The sequence below is a fragment of the Stomoxys calcitrans genome, chromosome 5, assembly GCF_963082655.1.
Source record: "Stomoxys calcitrans chromosome 5, idStoCalc2.1, whole genome shotgun sequence".
In the NCBI taxonomy this organism is placed as follows: domain Eukaryota; kingdom Metazoa; phylum Arthropoda; class Insecta; order Diptera; family Muscidae; genus Stomoxys; species Stomoxys calcitrans.
In genome coordinates this window covers 157,447,470-157,464,833 of record NC_081556.1, presented here as the reverse complement: position 1 = coordinate 157,464,833, position 17,364 = coordinate 157,447,470, and the positions used below count along the sequence as shown (strand labels likewise).

Below are 17,364 nucleotides of genomic sequence, written 5' to 3'. Positions count from 1 at the left end.
CACCTTAAGTGAGGAAATGTGTTAAAATAATATTAGTCGGCAGACAATTCGTAAAAATCTCTTGATGTTTCTGATTTTTAGTTATACCACCTATTCTTATTTTACATCCAATAAATTAGGAAATCTTTAGGACTTATAAAGGCATGGTGGAAATTATTAATATATACAATAACTGGATGCAATTTTGCCCGACTAATTTCCGTCGAAACCAGATTTTTTTAATTAATCTCGAAGAAGAAATTAGCGACATCATTTAAGTAGAATTTAGATGGTTCTTCGTAAAAATTGGTCAAAGTTTATTTTGTAAAATATTTAACAAATATAATTGCAGAATGTTTGCAAAACCAATAGACCGACACAATTAATAACCTGTTGAAATCATATAAGTGTTTTGAGAGCAAAAATGAGCGCAAAAAAGGGGCATAAAAATACTGAAGCTGATTCGCCCCAACTTTTAATATAAAACTTAGATATTCGCAAAGACAACCACACTTTGAAGGCTTTGAAAGATTAGGACCGGCCTACAAATAGTGAGTTGGCAATCAGTACAAAATTCACCATTGACTTTATGACCAAATGTCACCGCCGATGGAAAAGAATGTAAGGTATCTTTACCAATTTCACAATAACAGAACAATTTTGTCCATTTTATAAAATAGTTGGGTGGCATTTCATTGCATAAAACCTAGACCACCTTGCATAGTTACTCCACTGTCGGAAAAATTACTTGATTTAACAAATCCTTTAAGACAGTACATAACATTTGTATTGTTTTAAAAGTTTTGTTTGGCTAATATTATTATATATAGCTAAGTATGGGGGGAAAATTGTTATCGAACAATCCTAATAATCGATATCCGAATAACCTACAAGTTCTCATCATCTGTTATTTACTCAGTTATCAAAAAAATATGGCAATACCATTCATATTTTTCTTTTCGACATTTGCAAAAAAAATTATGAAGAGAATAACAAAGATTTTAATGTGATTAAATGCCCAACGTAGTAAAAATATTTTGTGAAAAGTCTACCACAGCGGAATATAAAGAGAGGAAAATATTTATTTAAATTCTAAAACAAGGTTAATGAAAAACATTTTTAAAGTTCTATGAGACACAAAAATAATGATGAAGTCCACAACAACAGCAACTACGACAAAGGGATAAAGTTATGCGTCAGCAAATGTTTACATACAATTTGAGTTTGGAAAAAATACACAGACGACACCACCGTGTAGTATTTTTTGGTGTCGACAAATAGAAAAGAAGTTGAAGGACAAGTGAGTAAACTGAAATGTGAAACTGTAGCAGCAGCATTGATTGCTCACATATCATCATCGTACTCTCCAAATTCTTTTCAAACATTTGTCAAGAATTCTCATAATCAATTATGTATTAAGCCATTAAGAGACCCCCCGACAGCTCTTGGTTTCACCTTTTGCCATTCATTGCGGTGATTGGTGTGTGCCACCAATAACAATAATAAAATTGAAATATCAGTGATTTCCTCACCGCATTCACTTACAACCGCGGTACTGCTGTTTGTTGTGTATCTAAGTTCGAACAAACAACAATCTACCATATGTAGTATGTATTTATGTAAGTAAGTACGCTCTCTGAGACGTACGTATTTAAAATTGATATAAAGAATTGCACTTCTTTTTGGTTTTTGTCGGAGGGTAGTGACTTTTTGCTGGTCCAGTTTAGTGCTGTTTGGCTAAATTGCTTTCTTTTATTTGTAGAAGCAGCAGCACCACCATCAAGTCACAAACCAGTCATCAAGTTTGCGAAGCACTGATAACGTTGATTTCCTTTGACTTGTAACAGCGTGTTGCGGTCACCATGGAGTCAGCCGATGTTTTAATGGAAGAAAAGAAACTGATGGCCGAGGCGAAGTACCGCAACTACATGTCAAACATTGATAAGGCATTGAGGAACTTTGAGTACTCAAGCGAATGGGCGGATTTGATATCGGCATTGGGCAAACTCAGTAAGGTATGGTCAACGCTCAATGATTCATACACTGTCTGCTTCTGTTATGTATAATCAACAAAAATTTGTTGACGTTATTTTTGCAGGCTATTTCCAGCAACACTCAATATCAGATTATACCAAGACGAATTAAGATTTCGAAACGTTTGGCTCAATGCATGCATCCAGCTTTGCCCTCAGGTGTCCATTTAAAAGCCTTGGAGACCTATGGTGTTATATTTGGGAAGACCGGACCAGAGAGGCTGGCAACGGAACTGTTTATTTACAGGTAATATTATATAGAACAGTGGACGAAGCTCGATTTTACTCATGTTCGCCTATCTTTTATTTCTTAGCTCGGGTCTATTCCCTCTTCTGGGCTATGCCGCAATGAATGTGCGACCCGCCTTGTTGGGTATATATGAAACCTATTTTGTACCATTAGGAGAAAAACTACGACCTGCATTAAGTGGTTTCCTTAGTGGAGTACTACCTGGATATGAATGCGGCTTGGATCACTTTGAACGTACTAGCTCTTTGCTGACGCAAGTCTGTCAAGCTGTCAACCCAACTCATTTCTATACCGTCCTTTGGGAGTGCGTTGCTACGAATGCGCCTGTACGTTTGCCAGCAATCACCTATTTGTTGGAGCATTTCAACAAGCGAATGAGCATGCAGCAGCAAATATATGTAATGGGTCATAACCGGGATATAATGATGTCTGGGCTGTGTGCCTGTCTAAATGACAATGTGATTTTGGTTCAACGAAATACACTGGAATTTCTACTACTAGGTTTCCCGATGCACACTAAACTCTTGTCGGATGCCGATTTAGCCAAATTAGTGACAAATGGTCTAAACACCATTCTTAGAAGAGACATGTCTTTAAATAGACGTTTGTATTCCTGGCTATTGGGTTCCGAAGTTATGAAGAACTCTCCCACCTATGAAACTGAACCTCCTTTGCCAACCACATCTACAGATGGAGTTTCAATAGAATCTCAACCAGAGTCCTATTTTGAGAAACATTCAAGACATGTTGTTATACAAGCTATCATCACAACGTTGAAATTCAGCCTGGAATGTTCTCCTGTCGATTTGAAGCCATATCGCATAATGGTATCGCTATTGGACAAAGCTGAAATAGGCAGTGCTGTCTTAGACTATGTTCTCTGCGACATAATTCGCACTATGTCTCTATCTATAGGGAATGTAGAAGTGATAAAGTCATCAAACTTGCTTTTTGCTACATTCGATCCTGCTTATATATGGAGTTTTATGACTACCATGTTTGAAAAGTCATGCAAGAAGGTAACAAATTTAAACATTCCACACATTTATCAGATATTCTATGATCTCATCTCTTTAATTAGACAAAACAAACGATCTCAAATGCAGAGAAACACAGAAAATCCTACAATCGCTCAATTAGTAATGGAAGCAGTGGCGAACAACGATTCCAGTGTGTTGTAGGCTCCGGTGACCCTAGTTTAGTGGAGATTTGCTACTTAACCGAGTTTTTGCTGGAGACCATTTCTTTGGAAATGTACAATGAAACCACGCGTATATATTTGCCAAAAGTATTTCTAGCTATAACTCAAATGCTGACAGTGCACTTGGAGAATTTGTCTGATGAAGAAATAACCGCTTCCCTGAAGCTCTGCATGAAAATCGTTTCCCGAGTTCAGCCAATGATAACGTAAGTTTTAGTGCAGATTGAAAATAATTGATTAATATTTTACCAATTTTGCTATTAGAAGTCCTGTCAAGCTTATGCCCCGCTCTCAGCAAAAAGCAGCAACCTCGGAAAAAACAGAAAATAGTTCCATTAAATCACAGCCCCTTGCAAATTTAATGGGGGCAAATGCCTTGGAAAAGAGCAAATCGGATTCCAAACTTGATCAGTTTGCAAGTCAAGAAGGTCACACAAATTCCATGTCTTTGACAAACGACGAAGATAATATTCGCAGATCTAACTCCAATCAAAATATTGAACGCAGAAGTCCAACCAAGAAGAAAAAAGCCAAGTCATTTTCCAAACTATCTGAACTAGATAAGGAGGTAATCACGAAAGAAACTTCGCTTGTTATAGTACATGTACTATTTAAAAAACTTTATTATTTTGTAGATTTGCCCAGACACTGGCCAGTTAATTGACCCTCGACAATCATCATCGGACTTAGATACTCCAACAAGCATAAAGAAAATTAAGGCAAAGGGGAGGCAAACGCACAATCGCTTGCGCATGAGTCCCAAAAAGTCCAGACCGCAAGAACTTGTATTGCCTGAGAATAAGCAAGCAACAAGCATGGACTTTGTACATTCCAATGCAGAAAGTCGTTTAGATACCCCCGTCGTGGATTACCAAGACGAAGAGCCCAAAAGCGCTCCCTTGGAACAAGTATCCAAGCAAACTGAAGGTTTCGTTTTTAACTATCAAGACCTTAACAAGGAGGGCGGTTTGCAACAGACAAACGACAACTATACGGCAACGGCATCCATATTAGAGAAGTGTATTAAACAGTATGAAATTTTTTTCGAAGTCTATTTGTGTCACAAAGTCTTAAGTTTCAAACAGCGCCAACAACAGTCTGACAACATCAAATGCTCAATTAAGGTTCAAGTGGAGAAACAGGATACGCTCGCCGATGCCAGTAGGCTACCTAATGTTGAAAATATTTTCAAACATGAAAATGTTTACGAAGATATTAATCCAATTCGTCTCTTGGACATAGACAATCTATTTGAAACATTAAAAATTCATGTAATCAATCGCTCCAAACAACTTAATTCACTACTCAACCGCTCATTGTTAATCGATGGCCAATCCGAACATACTGATGAGGGCAGTGATGGCGAAGAGAGTTTATATGACTTGGACGAAACGACCAAAAAGCGTTTGCAGTCATTGCTGGACTTACAATTGACGCCATCGCTGAGACAAGCCGTGAAATTATCGGTAAATCTTTTGGTAGAAATGTCTACATTCCCGAATTGCAATAAAAATATAACGCTGGAAAAGACCGGTAAGTTGAAGTTACGGAAAATGTTGTTAATTTTACTTCTTTGGGAAACTACACCAGATATTTGTACCATACTCAGAATGGATTTTTGAAAGCCTAATTTTATGCAGAAAGAAAATTATAATTTAGATACACGAAACACGCCTATTTTCACAGGCAGAAGCCATATGAGATGTACAATAGATTGTAAGCCCATTTTCTTGATATGAGTGTTGGAAGTCAACCAAATTTTAATAAATAGTTTCGACGAAAAACAAATGAATTTCGAATTTTATATAATTCAGAAATCAAGTCGGAAAATTCTGATATTGCATATTGGATAAACGCTCACCTAGGCCAATAATCGGCTTGGTGTGCGCTATAAATACTTAAAAGTCACCTGGAAAAAATCGAAGTCAGGAATTCCGTACTACTAACAAAATCACTTATTGTTCTTCCCCCCACATGCTGTCTCTTTAATTAAGATTTTTTTCTTTTTCTTATAGAAAAGGAATTGCCCAGCTGGTTGAAAGTTCTGTGTATTATTGCGTGTTATAGCCAAAATGACAAAGAGCTGCAGCTTTCATCGATCACGACTTTATTTGATCTAATAAGGTATGTATGCATGACATAAGCTGCTTTAAAACCTAACACACCAACAATTTTGCTTTTCCCGCAGCTTACTGAAATCTCAAATTGAACATACCACCAGTCCTGGCGTGACATATGTCGTTATGTTACCTCTACTAAAGTTCGGTCATGTTCACTACATAGAAAGACGTACCCGAGTTTTTCAATTATTGACTTCAAATCTGTGGGACTACCTGGGAGAACTCAATGTGGATAACACACAAGTTTGCGCTTTGCTTTACCAATTACATAACTGCCTTGAGAGTGGCCTTGTAGAGCGCATTATAGACAACCGAATGTATGCCAAGGCAATGCAACAACATTTCACTGCAGCTTACGATGCCGTTGATACTGGAGTTCTAAAGAAAAAGGCATCGAAAATGTCCGCGAACACGTCCTGGGGTGCTTACAATTTTGACAGAGCTACTGACGTCCATAAGATGTGTGTTACACCCACACTTATGGTTAAACGCGGTGCCATAGAGCAATTGAGTGAAAGTGAATCGATAAGTTTCAGAAAATACGAGCTGCTTTGGCACTTGGGTCGTGATAAACAACAAACGCGGGGCTTTGAAAAGATACAATTTAAAGTATTGGATACTTTGGCATTGCCCCCTTATATGTCGGTTAGAACATGTGTGACCAAGTGGCTCCAGTCTGCCTTGCTGAGAGGCGACCTGTCGCGTCTTATCAAGCCTTTATATAAAATACTTTTGGCATCCACCACCAAACGAGTCGGTATAGTACATTTGCACCTTCTACGAAAGGGCTCAGACGACAATGCATTGATCGCCATGAAAGATGGAACAGGTAGCCGATTAAAAAACAACTCTGGTGATGTTGAGAGTTCTGTAGAAGCCGATGTTTATGCTGTCAGCTCTGAGTACGGTAACATTCGCTATATCACCGATTCAACGAGTCACAACAAAAAACGTAGTCCCATACGATCGATACAAAAGAAAATATTTGGCGTTTCGCTGAGCAGTAAAAATAAAACATCAAATTTTGTCAGTGATCAAACACCAAATACGACATCTCCCAATGTGGGTGCTATAGATGTTGCAACATTGTCCACCACCACCATAGGTCTAATTGTCAATCCTTTAGATAACTCCTTAGATTTTGACGATGACCAAGAACCAGAAGAGATAAAATGTAACAAAAAGGTAATGCAAAAAAAAACTACTGAGATATATTTTCAAAATAAGAACTACGCCATTGCAAACCCCGATTTTAGAGAGGCTTTTGTCCTTAACGCCCCCAAATTTTTTCTCGTCCAATTGGACGCATGATTAACTTTTGTGGCTTGAAGGAAAGTTAATTCCCAGTTCAGATGATCATCGTGCATAGAATGCGTCAATCCGGCACACTGTTCGTAGCTTAGGGACTATAAAAGTGATGAGGTGTAGAATTTTGTTTTATTTCGAATCTTTGACCAGATTTTATTTGAAAGCGAAAAAAAATATTTTATAACTGAAAAGACATTTTCAAATCGATTAATAGACACTTAACCTCTGATAGAACTTTTCGACTTTCTTAAACTCATTATCAATATCATTGTTGTTGTAGCCACATACGGGGGGTAGCGATCCTTAGCAAGCACCTTTTGTTCCGATGCATATACTCGATTGCTGACGGAACGTTCGATGCTATGGTGCTTATGTCTGGCACACAGTTCATAGCTCATCGATTTGTGATAGCTCAGGAACTAGCAACAGTGATGAAATATAGTTTTGAAGGCAGATTTTGTTTATTTTTATTTTGAAAGACAACCGGTGCCGCCCGGCCGGTAGCTCGCAGTTAACCACAGATCGGACCTCAAAGTTCCAGCCTGTTTGGTGCTCACAGCTATCCCGTGTCGAACTTTTTGACCAGAAAATTGTTTGTTTTTAGTTTCACATACAACAAGATTTTGAATCTTATAATTATAGTATGTAATACTTCCAGAACGATATACAGATGTAACACCTCTGATAGAGGTATTCTACTTGGTCAAGCTCATTATGAATACTGTTGTCTTTATGTCTGGCTTTTGTATCTTTTGTCTTTATGTCTGGCTTTTGTATCTTTATTATGGAAAATATAGATAACCGACAAAGCTAATTCATGCAAAATGTTTATATTTCCTTGTCATTAAAGATGTCTGCGGAAGATTTTGATCCCGAAGATCTGGATGAAGAAGACGAGAACGATGATCCCTTGTATGAGCAGGATTTTACAGATGAATCGGATAGCAGTCTTTACGATTCGGAATCCGAACAACGAGAGACAAGTGCAGAAAAAGATGACTCCATAGCAGCACCCAACAGTGAATATGAGAATAAGACGTGTCTTAAACGTTATGTGGGTCCCATTGAGAGTGTAACAGATGTTTTGTCGCAACATGAGCGCACAAAAAATCGTAAAACTTATCACTTAACTCGGGAAAAAACACCAGGTGAAACTAGCCTTACATCAACCACCACCGACGAACATGGACCTTTGTCGCTGGAAATAGAAAACGACGAAGGGGAAGAAGTGCATCCAGCCGATGAGTACTTTGATACAAAATCTGAGGAACGTCAAGTAGAATCGTTTGTAGAGGATTTAATAGACCAAGTTAAGGAGACCTCTATCTCGTCTAAACGCAAAAAAACATCAAAGAACCATTTAAAGAAATTAAGATCCAAGAAAACGTCCCAGTTGTCAGGCCAAGAAAAATTAGACAAAAAGCGAATGAGTTGCATCTCTAAAATATCCACTGATAGTAACAACAGTTTTACCAACGGCGAAATTGCCAAGGAGAATGAAGACGAGGATGACAACTCGGGCAAATTTATCAACATCGAAGAGAAACGTAAAACTTTAAATCTGGAAACTTCCAAATCTCTTAACAAAGAGTGGGAGCTAACCCCGGAAACACTGGAGAAGAGTAAACAAAATTTGGAAATACTAAGACAATCTGCTTCATCGCAACTTCTCAAACACGATATGTCCAGCAAACGATCATCAACAAAGAGTTCTTTATCTTACGAGGGTTCGTCAAAGCGCCTTCAAAGCGAAAAATTGTTACCTTTATTCCAGAATCACATGCTCATCTATATGAACGTGTACGATACCAAACAAACTTTATACGCTTTTCATACGCTGCGTAACATTATTTCCTGTGACACTCGAACTTTCCTATGCCTCTCCATAACCACCTCATTGTCTAGTGGTTCTCTCAAACAACTGCTTACTAGACATCGCAAATGCATAGCGGGAAAAGGTTTCCTGGGAAGCATAACGACATCAGAGTACGCACAAAGCTATCGTGGCTGCATGCACTTGGAAGTATTGCTGCTGTTATGTCTTTTCTATGCACGCGGCCTATTCCATGTGGAATCTCTAGATTCAACCAGCGAACCGCCCACTAGGGTCGATATATTGGGCAATTGCCGTGTGCAGCTGGAAAGTGTGGAACTGTTGACCCTGATTTGCACGGAGCTAATAGAGATTGTCAAGGGTATGGGAAAAGGCTTGGCCTGTTATCTGGCCGATTTAATGGCCCGTTGTAAGCTCCAAAAGGTGATTTTACATTGCCTAAACTCCTCTGTAAATACCTATGGGCATTTTTATCATGGTTCTACTCTAGCTGAGCAGATTATAAATTTTAACAACCCCCATGACGATAATCTGCACGCCGAAGCACTACAAATACAACTGCTGCGGCTTCTGATGGTGGTCATTAAATTGGAGTATGAGGTTATTTTGCTGAAAAACGATATAGGCCTTGGGCCACTTAATGACAATGCCGGTGATTCGGGGAGCATTTCGCCCACTCGCCTCTCATCCACTGAATCCCAGTTGACGTCGGTGAAATATTTACCCAACTGTGTAATTAGCCAACAACCGATGTTTCTCTCGGCCATACTAAGTGCTTTGCAGGATGAACGGTTGCAATCTTTGCATCATAATTGGACGGACCTCGTGACGTCGTCTCTAAATTGTTTTAAATTTGGTTCCCTTACAAATATAGTCATAAGTGTGGTGCATCAACTATGTAACAATATAGACCAGTTGACAAAACTCAAGCTAAACGAGCAAAAGGGATTGCCACCAGACTATGTTATCTCGCAACTTGAAGCTATTACTGTATTGTGTCACTACTGCCTACTGGACAACACGCAACAGACCACGCTGTCGCAGCTGTTCAACCAGGCGTATCCCCAAACAAGTTCTATAGCATCACAAAACTCAAATACAGGACAACTGTTCAATAGCATTGTTCACTCCCTATTGCCCGGCGGTCCATCATCTGGAGCGTCCACTTTAAATCAGGCGGACTCGCAAGCCGCAAAAAATCCCCAATTGCTAGCAGCCAGAAATGCAGTGCTTTCGCATCTGCCACGCATAGTCTCTAGTGTGGCTGCCGTGTGGGACAGTGATCTAGGTCAAATTAGACAAATTAAACAGCAATTGATGGAATTCCTGTCTCCCATATCGTTGCATCATGGGGCAAACTTCTTGGCAGCCATAGCTGTCACTTGGCAAGAAAGGGGAGAGTATCATCGCAAGAAGTCGGCGAATGAGTACAAAAACTTGTCAATAGCTCAACAATACCAGAGAAACTCCGTGCCTCAGGCCTGTAGTGAACAATTGAGTTTGGTATCTCTTGTCTCTAGCATTAGGGTTATGCCCATGGATTCGTTTGTACAGACACTGCACCAAGTAGTCAAGTCGCCGCCGCCGATTCACCGACCACCAAGCAATTTAAACATAGAGGTGAGTGCCTTAGAGTTGTTTTACTTCTATATGAAATCGGCCCCCGCACCGCAATTGGGGGATTCTTGGACATCGCTTTTGGCATTGCTGAGAGATGGTCTGTCGTTGACGCCACCAGCCCAATTTACATTGCTAATGCTTTTGAATGAGTTCGTGCAAAGATGCCCCCAAATGCCTTTTCAGGATAAAAAAGATATACGTGATTTGCACGATGTGACCTCAAGGTTGGTAGACTCCTTGTCTAATGTAGCGGGTTCGTGTTTGGAACAAACTACCTGGCTGCGGCGCAATTTAGCTGTGAAGGAAGATATCACACCCTTGGTCACAGATGGCGATACAACCTCAACCTCTAGCTCTGGAGGCACCGCAATACTGCAAAAACATTCGGTGCAGGCTCAAAGTGTGCTTGCAGCCATACTTGCTAACCTCTTGGACGTGGCCTATGGCTCCCAGGAAAAAGATAAGGTGGTTTCAATCATTACCACGCTGCTATACAATATAACGCCTTATCTGAAGAATCACACCACGCGCAACATACCTTCTTTCTATGCCTGCTCCAGTTTGTTGGCCTCCTTGAGTGGCTATCAATATACGCGCAAAGCTTGGCGCAAAGATATGATGGATCTGCTACTAGATACCTCATTCTTCCAAATGGACATCAGTTGTTTGCCATTCTGGAAGCAAATCATGGACAGTTTGATGACCTATGATAATACCACGTTCCGTGAACTAATGAGTCGTGTTTCATTGACACAAACGGGCAGTTTGAATATCTTCGCTTCGCGAGAGCAGGAATATGAGCAGCGTTCAATGTTACTAAAGCGTTTAGCCTTTGTTATATTTTGTAGTGAATTTGACCAATACCACAAATATATGCCCGAAATTCAAGGTGAGAGAATGCTTCCCATACAATTCGTTTCCCCAACAATAAAGAACATGTTTCTTTTCACTCTTCTTGTAGAACAATTGGCCAATAGTTTGCGCTTGCTATCCAACGTGCCTTCCGTGCAAGCTGCGGTGTTCTTGTGCTTCAGGGTATTACTGCTGCGAATGTCACCCGATCATGTAACTTCATTGTGGCCGATAATCATAGCTGAGATGGTGCAAGTTTTCTTAGCCATGGAACAGGAACTAAAAACAGAAGGCGATGACCTGAGGTAAGACTTTAACAATTTATTCAAATGCTGCTGGTTATTTTAATATTTAAAATTTACTAGCCAACATATTCGCATGGTTACTGGTATGGACACATCGTGGTCCTCCTCAAGTGCTAATGGGATAACATCACAAAGTCAGTTATTTTACTGGCGCTCAGTGCAGTTAGAAGCATCCAAACTTTTGGAAATGGGTTGTGTTTTGCCAGCCACCCTTTTGCCACACTTCCAAATGTATCGTTGGGCATTTGTGGGCACCGAATTTGATGTAGCCGACAAAGTCACAGCAAATGGTGGCATGGTCAACGAGGACAATTTGGGCCAAATGACTCTCTATGTGCCTCATATAAGACGCATTGCTAGACTAATGGACATGAAGTACACAGTGCACTCACCGGTGAGCATACAATTACTTTGTGATGGTTTTGTGCTTTAATGCTAATCTTATCATTATCCCACAGACTCTGAATATAAAGCGTGGCAGGCATTTAATGCTTACATGCCAACAGATAACAACCCTACAAGATTTATACGGTTTCTTTTCGACACTGAGTGTCACTTGTCCCAATCCCCACAACTATGCAGATATTGACCATGAGGTCAACAATTGCTTACAGGAAATTGAGGAGATTTTGTCCAAAGACTTTTTGGAAAAAATCCCCTCAAGTTCCACCCCGAGGTGAAAGGAAACTCAAGAGGACGCAGCCCATGAAGTAGCTGAAGTGCAGGTCACTCCACTGCGCAATGAACCAAGTAGCAACGCCGCCCAAACTAAAAGATTCAGCAACCTTAGTTCTTCGCCCTTGTGCTCTATGCAGCCCTCTGCTTTGTCGCTGCTAGAACGCCGGTCGACTATATCACCTCTGAGTCGTGCAATTCTAACGTCAAAACATGAGACCAATCATCTTCCATTTTATGTCTAATGAATGAATAGTAAAACTACTACTTGTGGCCTAAATTTTTCTCGTTTTTATATTCTTTTAACAACAAAAACCGCCTAACTATCCTACTTTTCTTCTCTAAATAGCTTGAATATCTTTTAATAACTTCCAAGGGTAAATGTTAAAATTGAACTCTTATCGTTATTAATGACATATATACATATTATACAATTACACACACACACACACATAAACATAAACAACCCAAAACAAACACACACGCATATAAATAATGGGAAAATAAATAAAGAACTGTAATTAAACTATTATTATTATTATTACTACTACTATATATTATCGTAACAAAATTATGTATTGCTGTGAATCTGACAAATGAAACCAGAACCTTATATGTATGTAAAATCAAATTAAATACATTGAAAAATAAATCGTATGTTATTCAAAAAAAAAAAGAAAAAAACATTAGGAAAACTCATTTACATTGGTTGCATCCAACAACAAAGCAATGTAAGTACCAAACTATTCTTTATTAGTGTAAACAACGAAGTACACAGTGTTTGTTCAACCCACTGTACCGATGCAAATTTAATTTTTTTTTTATTTTTTAACAAATAAGGAATGTTTTGGGAATTGAAATTGACCCCCATAAAACCCATAATTTTCCATTTGTGTACACATCTTCGCTCAAATTATGTTTATATATATCTGGATTAAATTGAAGAAATCAAATCGGACTCTTTTAGAGGTTCCTGTGGAAAAATCATGGGATAAGGTAAGAAGGGGCGACATCTATTCAAATTTCAGCAAAATCGAACAAAAATTAAGGCTTTTAGAAGACCAAGAAGTGAAGTCGAGGGGGATCATTTTATATGGAGGCCATATCTATTTAAGCGAATTTGGTGTGCATTTTAGAGGGTTAAAACGTATTTCACGTACCAAATTTCAGCCAAATCCGACAGCAATTGAGACTTCCAGAAGAAGCCAATTATATGGGTGTATAACAATTATTGTCACATATCGGGGTGTTGGGTGTGGGAGTTGGGAGACATAATCGTACCTCGCGTTTAAAGTTTGAGACTATTGGGACAAAAAGTCAGGTTTCTATTGGCTCAATAAGTTCATTCGTGGGATCTATTTTTATGGGGGCTATGTAAAATTGCAAATTTTGCCCATGAACATTCCACCAAAGAACAGGACAAACTTCTCACATATCAACGAGTGCAGTCCGATTCAAGTTTAAGCTCAATGATAAGGGGCGAACGGCGTCCCGCAGTCCCACACCTCTTTGGAGAGAAGCTTTACATGGCATAGTACCTCACAAATGTTTCCAGCATTGGGAGGGGAATACCACCTCTGAAAATTTTTTCGTCCCGCAATCCGACACCTCTTTGGAGAGAAGCTTTACATGGCATAGTACCTCACGAATGTTTCCAGCATTGGGAGGGGAATACCGACGCTGAAAATTTTTTCTGATGGTCTCGCCAGGATTCGAACCCAGGCGTTCAGCGTCATAGGCGGACATGCTAACCTCTGCGCTACGGTGGCCTCCAATGGGGGCTATGTCTTTTATGGGAATAAAAGAGACCACCGTAGCGCATGAACAACCATGGCGCTGAACGCCTAGAACATCAGAAACATTTTTTTTAGCGGTGGTTATCCCCTCCTAATGCTGGCGACATTTGTGAGGAACTATGCCAATTGAACTAATGGTAAGGCAGCCATGTAAAAACTTCTCCCCAAAGAAGTGTCACACTGCGAAGTCGTCCGCTACAAAAAGGAGGTTCCTTATGGTTGAGCTTAAACTTGAATCGGACAGCACTCATTGATATGTGAGAAGTTTGCCCCTGTTCCTTAATGGAAAGTTCGTGGGCAAATTTGCAATGTCTGTTTATGGACCTAATTGGGTGAAATTTGTTGTGGGTGTTGGAGAGTATAAATGTACTACGTATACTGCATACCACATACAAACTGAGGCTTCTAGTGGCTCAAGAACTCAAATCGAAGGACTACTTTATATAGAAGCTAGGTTCAAATCTGAACCGACTGACATTATGTACATAGAAAGTTTTATATCAACTTTACTTGATCTACTATTAGCTTTAAAAGACATTTAAAACAAGTAAGAGCGTGCTAAGTTCGGCCGGGCCGAATCTTATATACCCTCCACCATGGGTCCCATTTGTCGAGATCTATGCGCGGTATCTCTTTTTAGGCAAACAAAGAATATTGAATAAGAACTGTTATGCTATTGGAGATATATCAAGATATTGTCCGATTCGGACCATAAATGAATGCTGAACATTGTAGAAGTTATTGTGTAATATTTCAATTCATTCGGATAAGCATTGCGCCTTGTAGGGGCTCAAGAAGCAAAATCGGGAGATCAGTTTATATGGGAGCTGTATCAAGCTATTGATCGATTCAGACCATTTTTCTGAATTCGGGCGTAGAATTATAAAGCGTATCTTTTTTTATATAAAGTATAAGCGGTTGCACACAAATTTTTTGACTAATTGCATTTATTTTTATACCTTAAAGCCAACATAGCTAAAAAGTGGGAAACATTTTATAGATTTGCAATCTGTCATTAGTGCAGAAATCCTCTAGTGATTTTCATTGAGTTGTTTTTTCTGTTTTATTCATTATATCCTCCAACAGTTTTGCTATTCCGTTTTCTCGAAATATTGACCTGAGACACCATAAAGTATATATATTCTTCGTCTTCACATTTTAAGTCGATCTAACCATGTCCGTCCGTCTGTCTGCCTGTCTGTAGAAAGCACGCCAAATTTCAAAAGAGTACAGCTAGGCACTTGAAATTTTGCACCAATACTTCTTATTAGTGTAGTTCGGTTGGGATTGTAAATGGTCCATATCGGTTCATATTATGATATAGCTGCCATATAAACCGATCTGGGATTTTAACATCTTGAACCTCTAGAGCAATTCTTATTCGAGTTGGGTAAAATTTTGTATGAGGTGTTTTATTATGACTTAAAACAACTGTGCTAAGTATGGTCCAAATCGTTTAATATCCTGATATAGCTCCCATATAAACCCATCTGCTGATTTTACTTCTTGAACCCATATAGAATGCAAATCTTACCATTCAAGTTCATGTTTAACAATTATAAGTTAATTTCAGATGCTTAAAGCGTTGCTTTTGTTTTGCACGACTTGCTTGTATACCGTTTACATTCGTCGTAGATTAATATTGAAGTGTGACAAATGGAGACTAGATTAATATACTCCACGGGACAATAGCAGGTCTTTCCAAAAAATTCAAATGGAGTCCTCTTAAATATTTGAATAGGAATTGCAACTTGTATATGTAGGTGCCAAGAAGTTAAACCGTCGTAACAAAAGCCTTCGTACATAATTTCAGGTCAAATCGGGAGTCAAATCGAATCATACTTGCGTTGAATGAAAGAACCATATCGGAAAATAATTTCAATAATTAAAGGCTCAAGAAATAATATCAGGAGATTGATTTATATGTGAGCTACATCAGATTCGGCTTCGATCCGGGCAATACTTGGCGTAGTTAGAAGACATTATAACAGAACACATTGTGCGAGTTATCAGAGAAATTGGACAAGAATTGTGCCTTCTATTGGCTTCAAGTAATAAAATCGTGTTTAAATGGGAGCTATATGTATCATTTACCATCCCAACCGACCTACATCAATGAGAACATCATAATGGTAACGCAAAAACTATCATTTTGAGTCGATTTAGTGCTGTGTGCCAGTTTTTTTTCCAAATTACTTTCATTTAAAAGAGGCTTCTTCTCATTGGGACAAAGCATAAGAGAACTATGGCAGAGAGAAAAAAATTACTGTGTAACCAATATCAGACAGTGCAGTGACAGGAAACTCAATGCAGTCTAAAGAACATGGAGCGGGCCATCACCCACTCTCAAGAAGACTATTTACTGTAGGGCTTATGATTGAGGTCATCCAGACACTGGTACTCGGCCGAGGATCTGGGTTATTTATCATACAAATTTAAATTATATATTTTCCCCACAGTTGTCAACGTCGGATGCAACAACGATAAGGCAGGGAGACGGTGAAGCACACCTGGCATCACTTTATCTTGCTTTAGACATTCCGAAACCGCTACCCACGTCGGAGCTGCAACTGCTGGTGAGGAAGGCAAATCAGACAGGAAATGAGGTACTAATAAGGTGCAATGCGAACTCTCACCACATTTCGTGGGTTAGTATCAACATTAATAGCGGGGCCAAGCCCTGGCAGAATTCTTGAATCAAGCAGACGAAAGATAGAACACAACAAACTGCAACAACAACACTTAACAACTGTTGCCTTTGTTAATAGGATTAGGCAAGAGGTTTTAAATGTGACAATATGTTCGGAAAATCTAATCGATGAGGTTAAGGATTGTAGGGTCTCCTTGGAGCACGCCTTCTCTGACCATCGCTACATTAGGCTTAGAATAGCACGGCCAGCGCCGAATGCGATAAGCTTCCGTGATAAAATGAAAAACCAACTGGAGAAAATTCGAAAGACTACTCAGAGGAAGGCTTGGGCAAGATAATTTATATTGTCCAAGCATAGAAGACATTGACGACAATCAATCAGCCCAAGAAAAACCCTTGATGACCGGGAAGGTACGCAATATTGGGAAAGAGGTCCGCAGACTTTATAAAGAGCACGACGAGCTAAAGTTTATTGGGATACGTATTACACACGGCTCAAGGAATACAATAAAATAATCAGAGCGGCAAAACGTGCATCTTGAAAGCTTTTCTGCGTAAAGGTCGATAGCGTTAATTACGCCGCCAAGATAAAAAAGTTTCTCACAAAAACCCATGTCCAAACTGAAATATTGCTAGACGACATGAAAGTGGGAGCAGAGATAACGGAGGACATTTTGAGGTTTTGAGAGAAACGCACGGACACACCGCAATCTTGGAATAATTAGGTTGATCGAACGCTTA

At 39.3% G+C, this 17,364-nt stretch overlaps 1 protein-coding gene across 1 annotated transcript; it reads left to right on the top strand.

Annotated features, from left to right (window-relative positions):
- The first annotated feature begins 933 nt into the window (after positions 1-933).
- Positions 934-12,703, top strand: LOC106087592 (protein dopey-1 homolog). Its single transcript, XM_013252685.2, has 13 exons — positions 934-1,279; positions 1,742-1,994; positions 2,078-2,259; positions 2,327-3,281; positions 3,344-3,669; positions 3,728-4,031; positions 4,099-4,996; positions 5,479-5,587; positions 5,652-6,768; positions 7,742-11,234; positions 11,307-11,502; positions 11,563-11,896; positions 11,961-12,703. Exons 2-13 carry the CDS (start codon positions 1,842-1,844, stop codon positions 12,180-12,182), a joined length of 8,289 nt encoding a protein of 2,762 aa, XP_013108139.2. The 5' UTR covers positions 934-1,279; positions 1,742-1,841; the 3' UTR covers positions 12,183-12,703.
- Positions 12,704-17,364: the final 4,661 nt, after the last annotated feature.

What these genes read in the sequence shown, in the direction of transcription:
- LOC106087592 (XM_013252685.2), top strand. Translation starts at nt 1,842, where the DNA reads ATGGAGTCAGCCGATGTTTTAATGGAAGAAAAGAAACTGATGGCCGAG. An exon ending in CATTGGGCAAACTCAGTAAG is followed by an intron (nt 1,995 to 2,077) that starts GTATGGTCAACG and finishes TTATTTTTGCAG; the next exon opens with GCTATTTCCAGCAACACTCA. An exon ending in CGAGTTCAGCCAATGATAAC is followed by an intron (nt 3,670 to 3,727) that starts GTAAGTTTTAGT and finishes TTTTGCTATTAG; the next exon opens with AAGTCCTGTCAAGCTTATGC.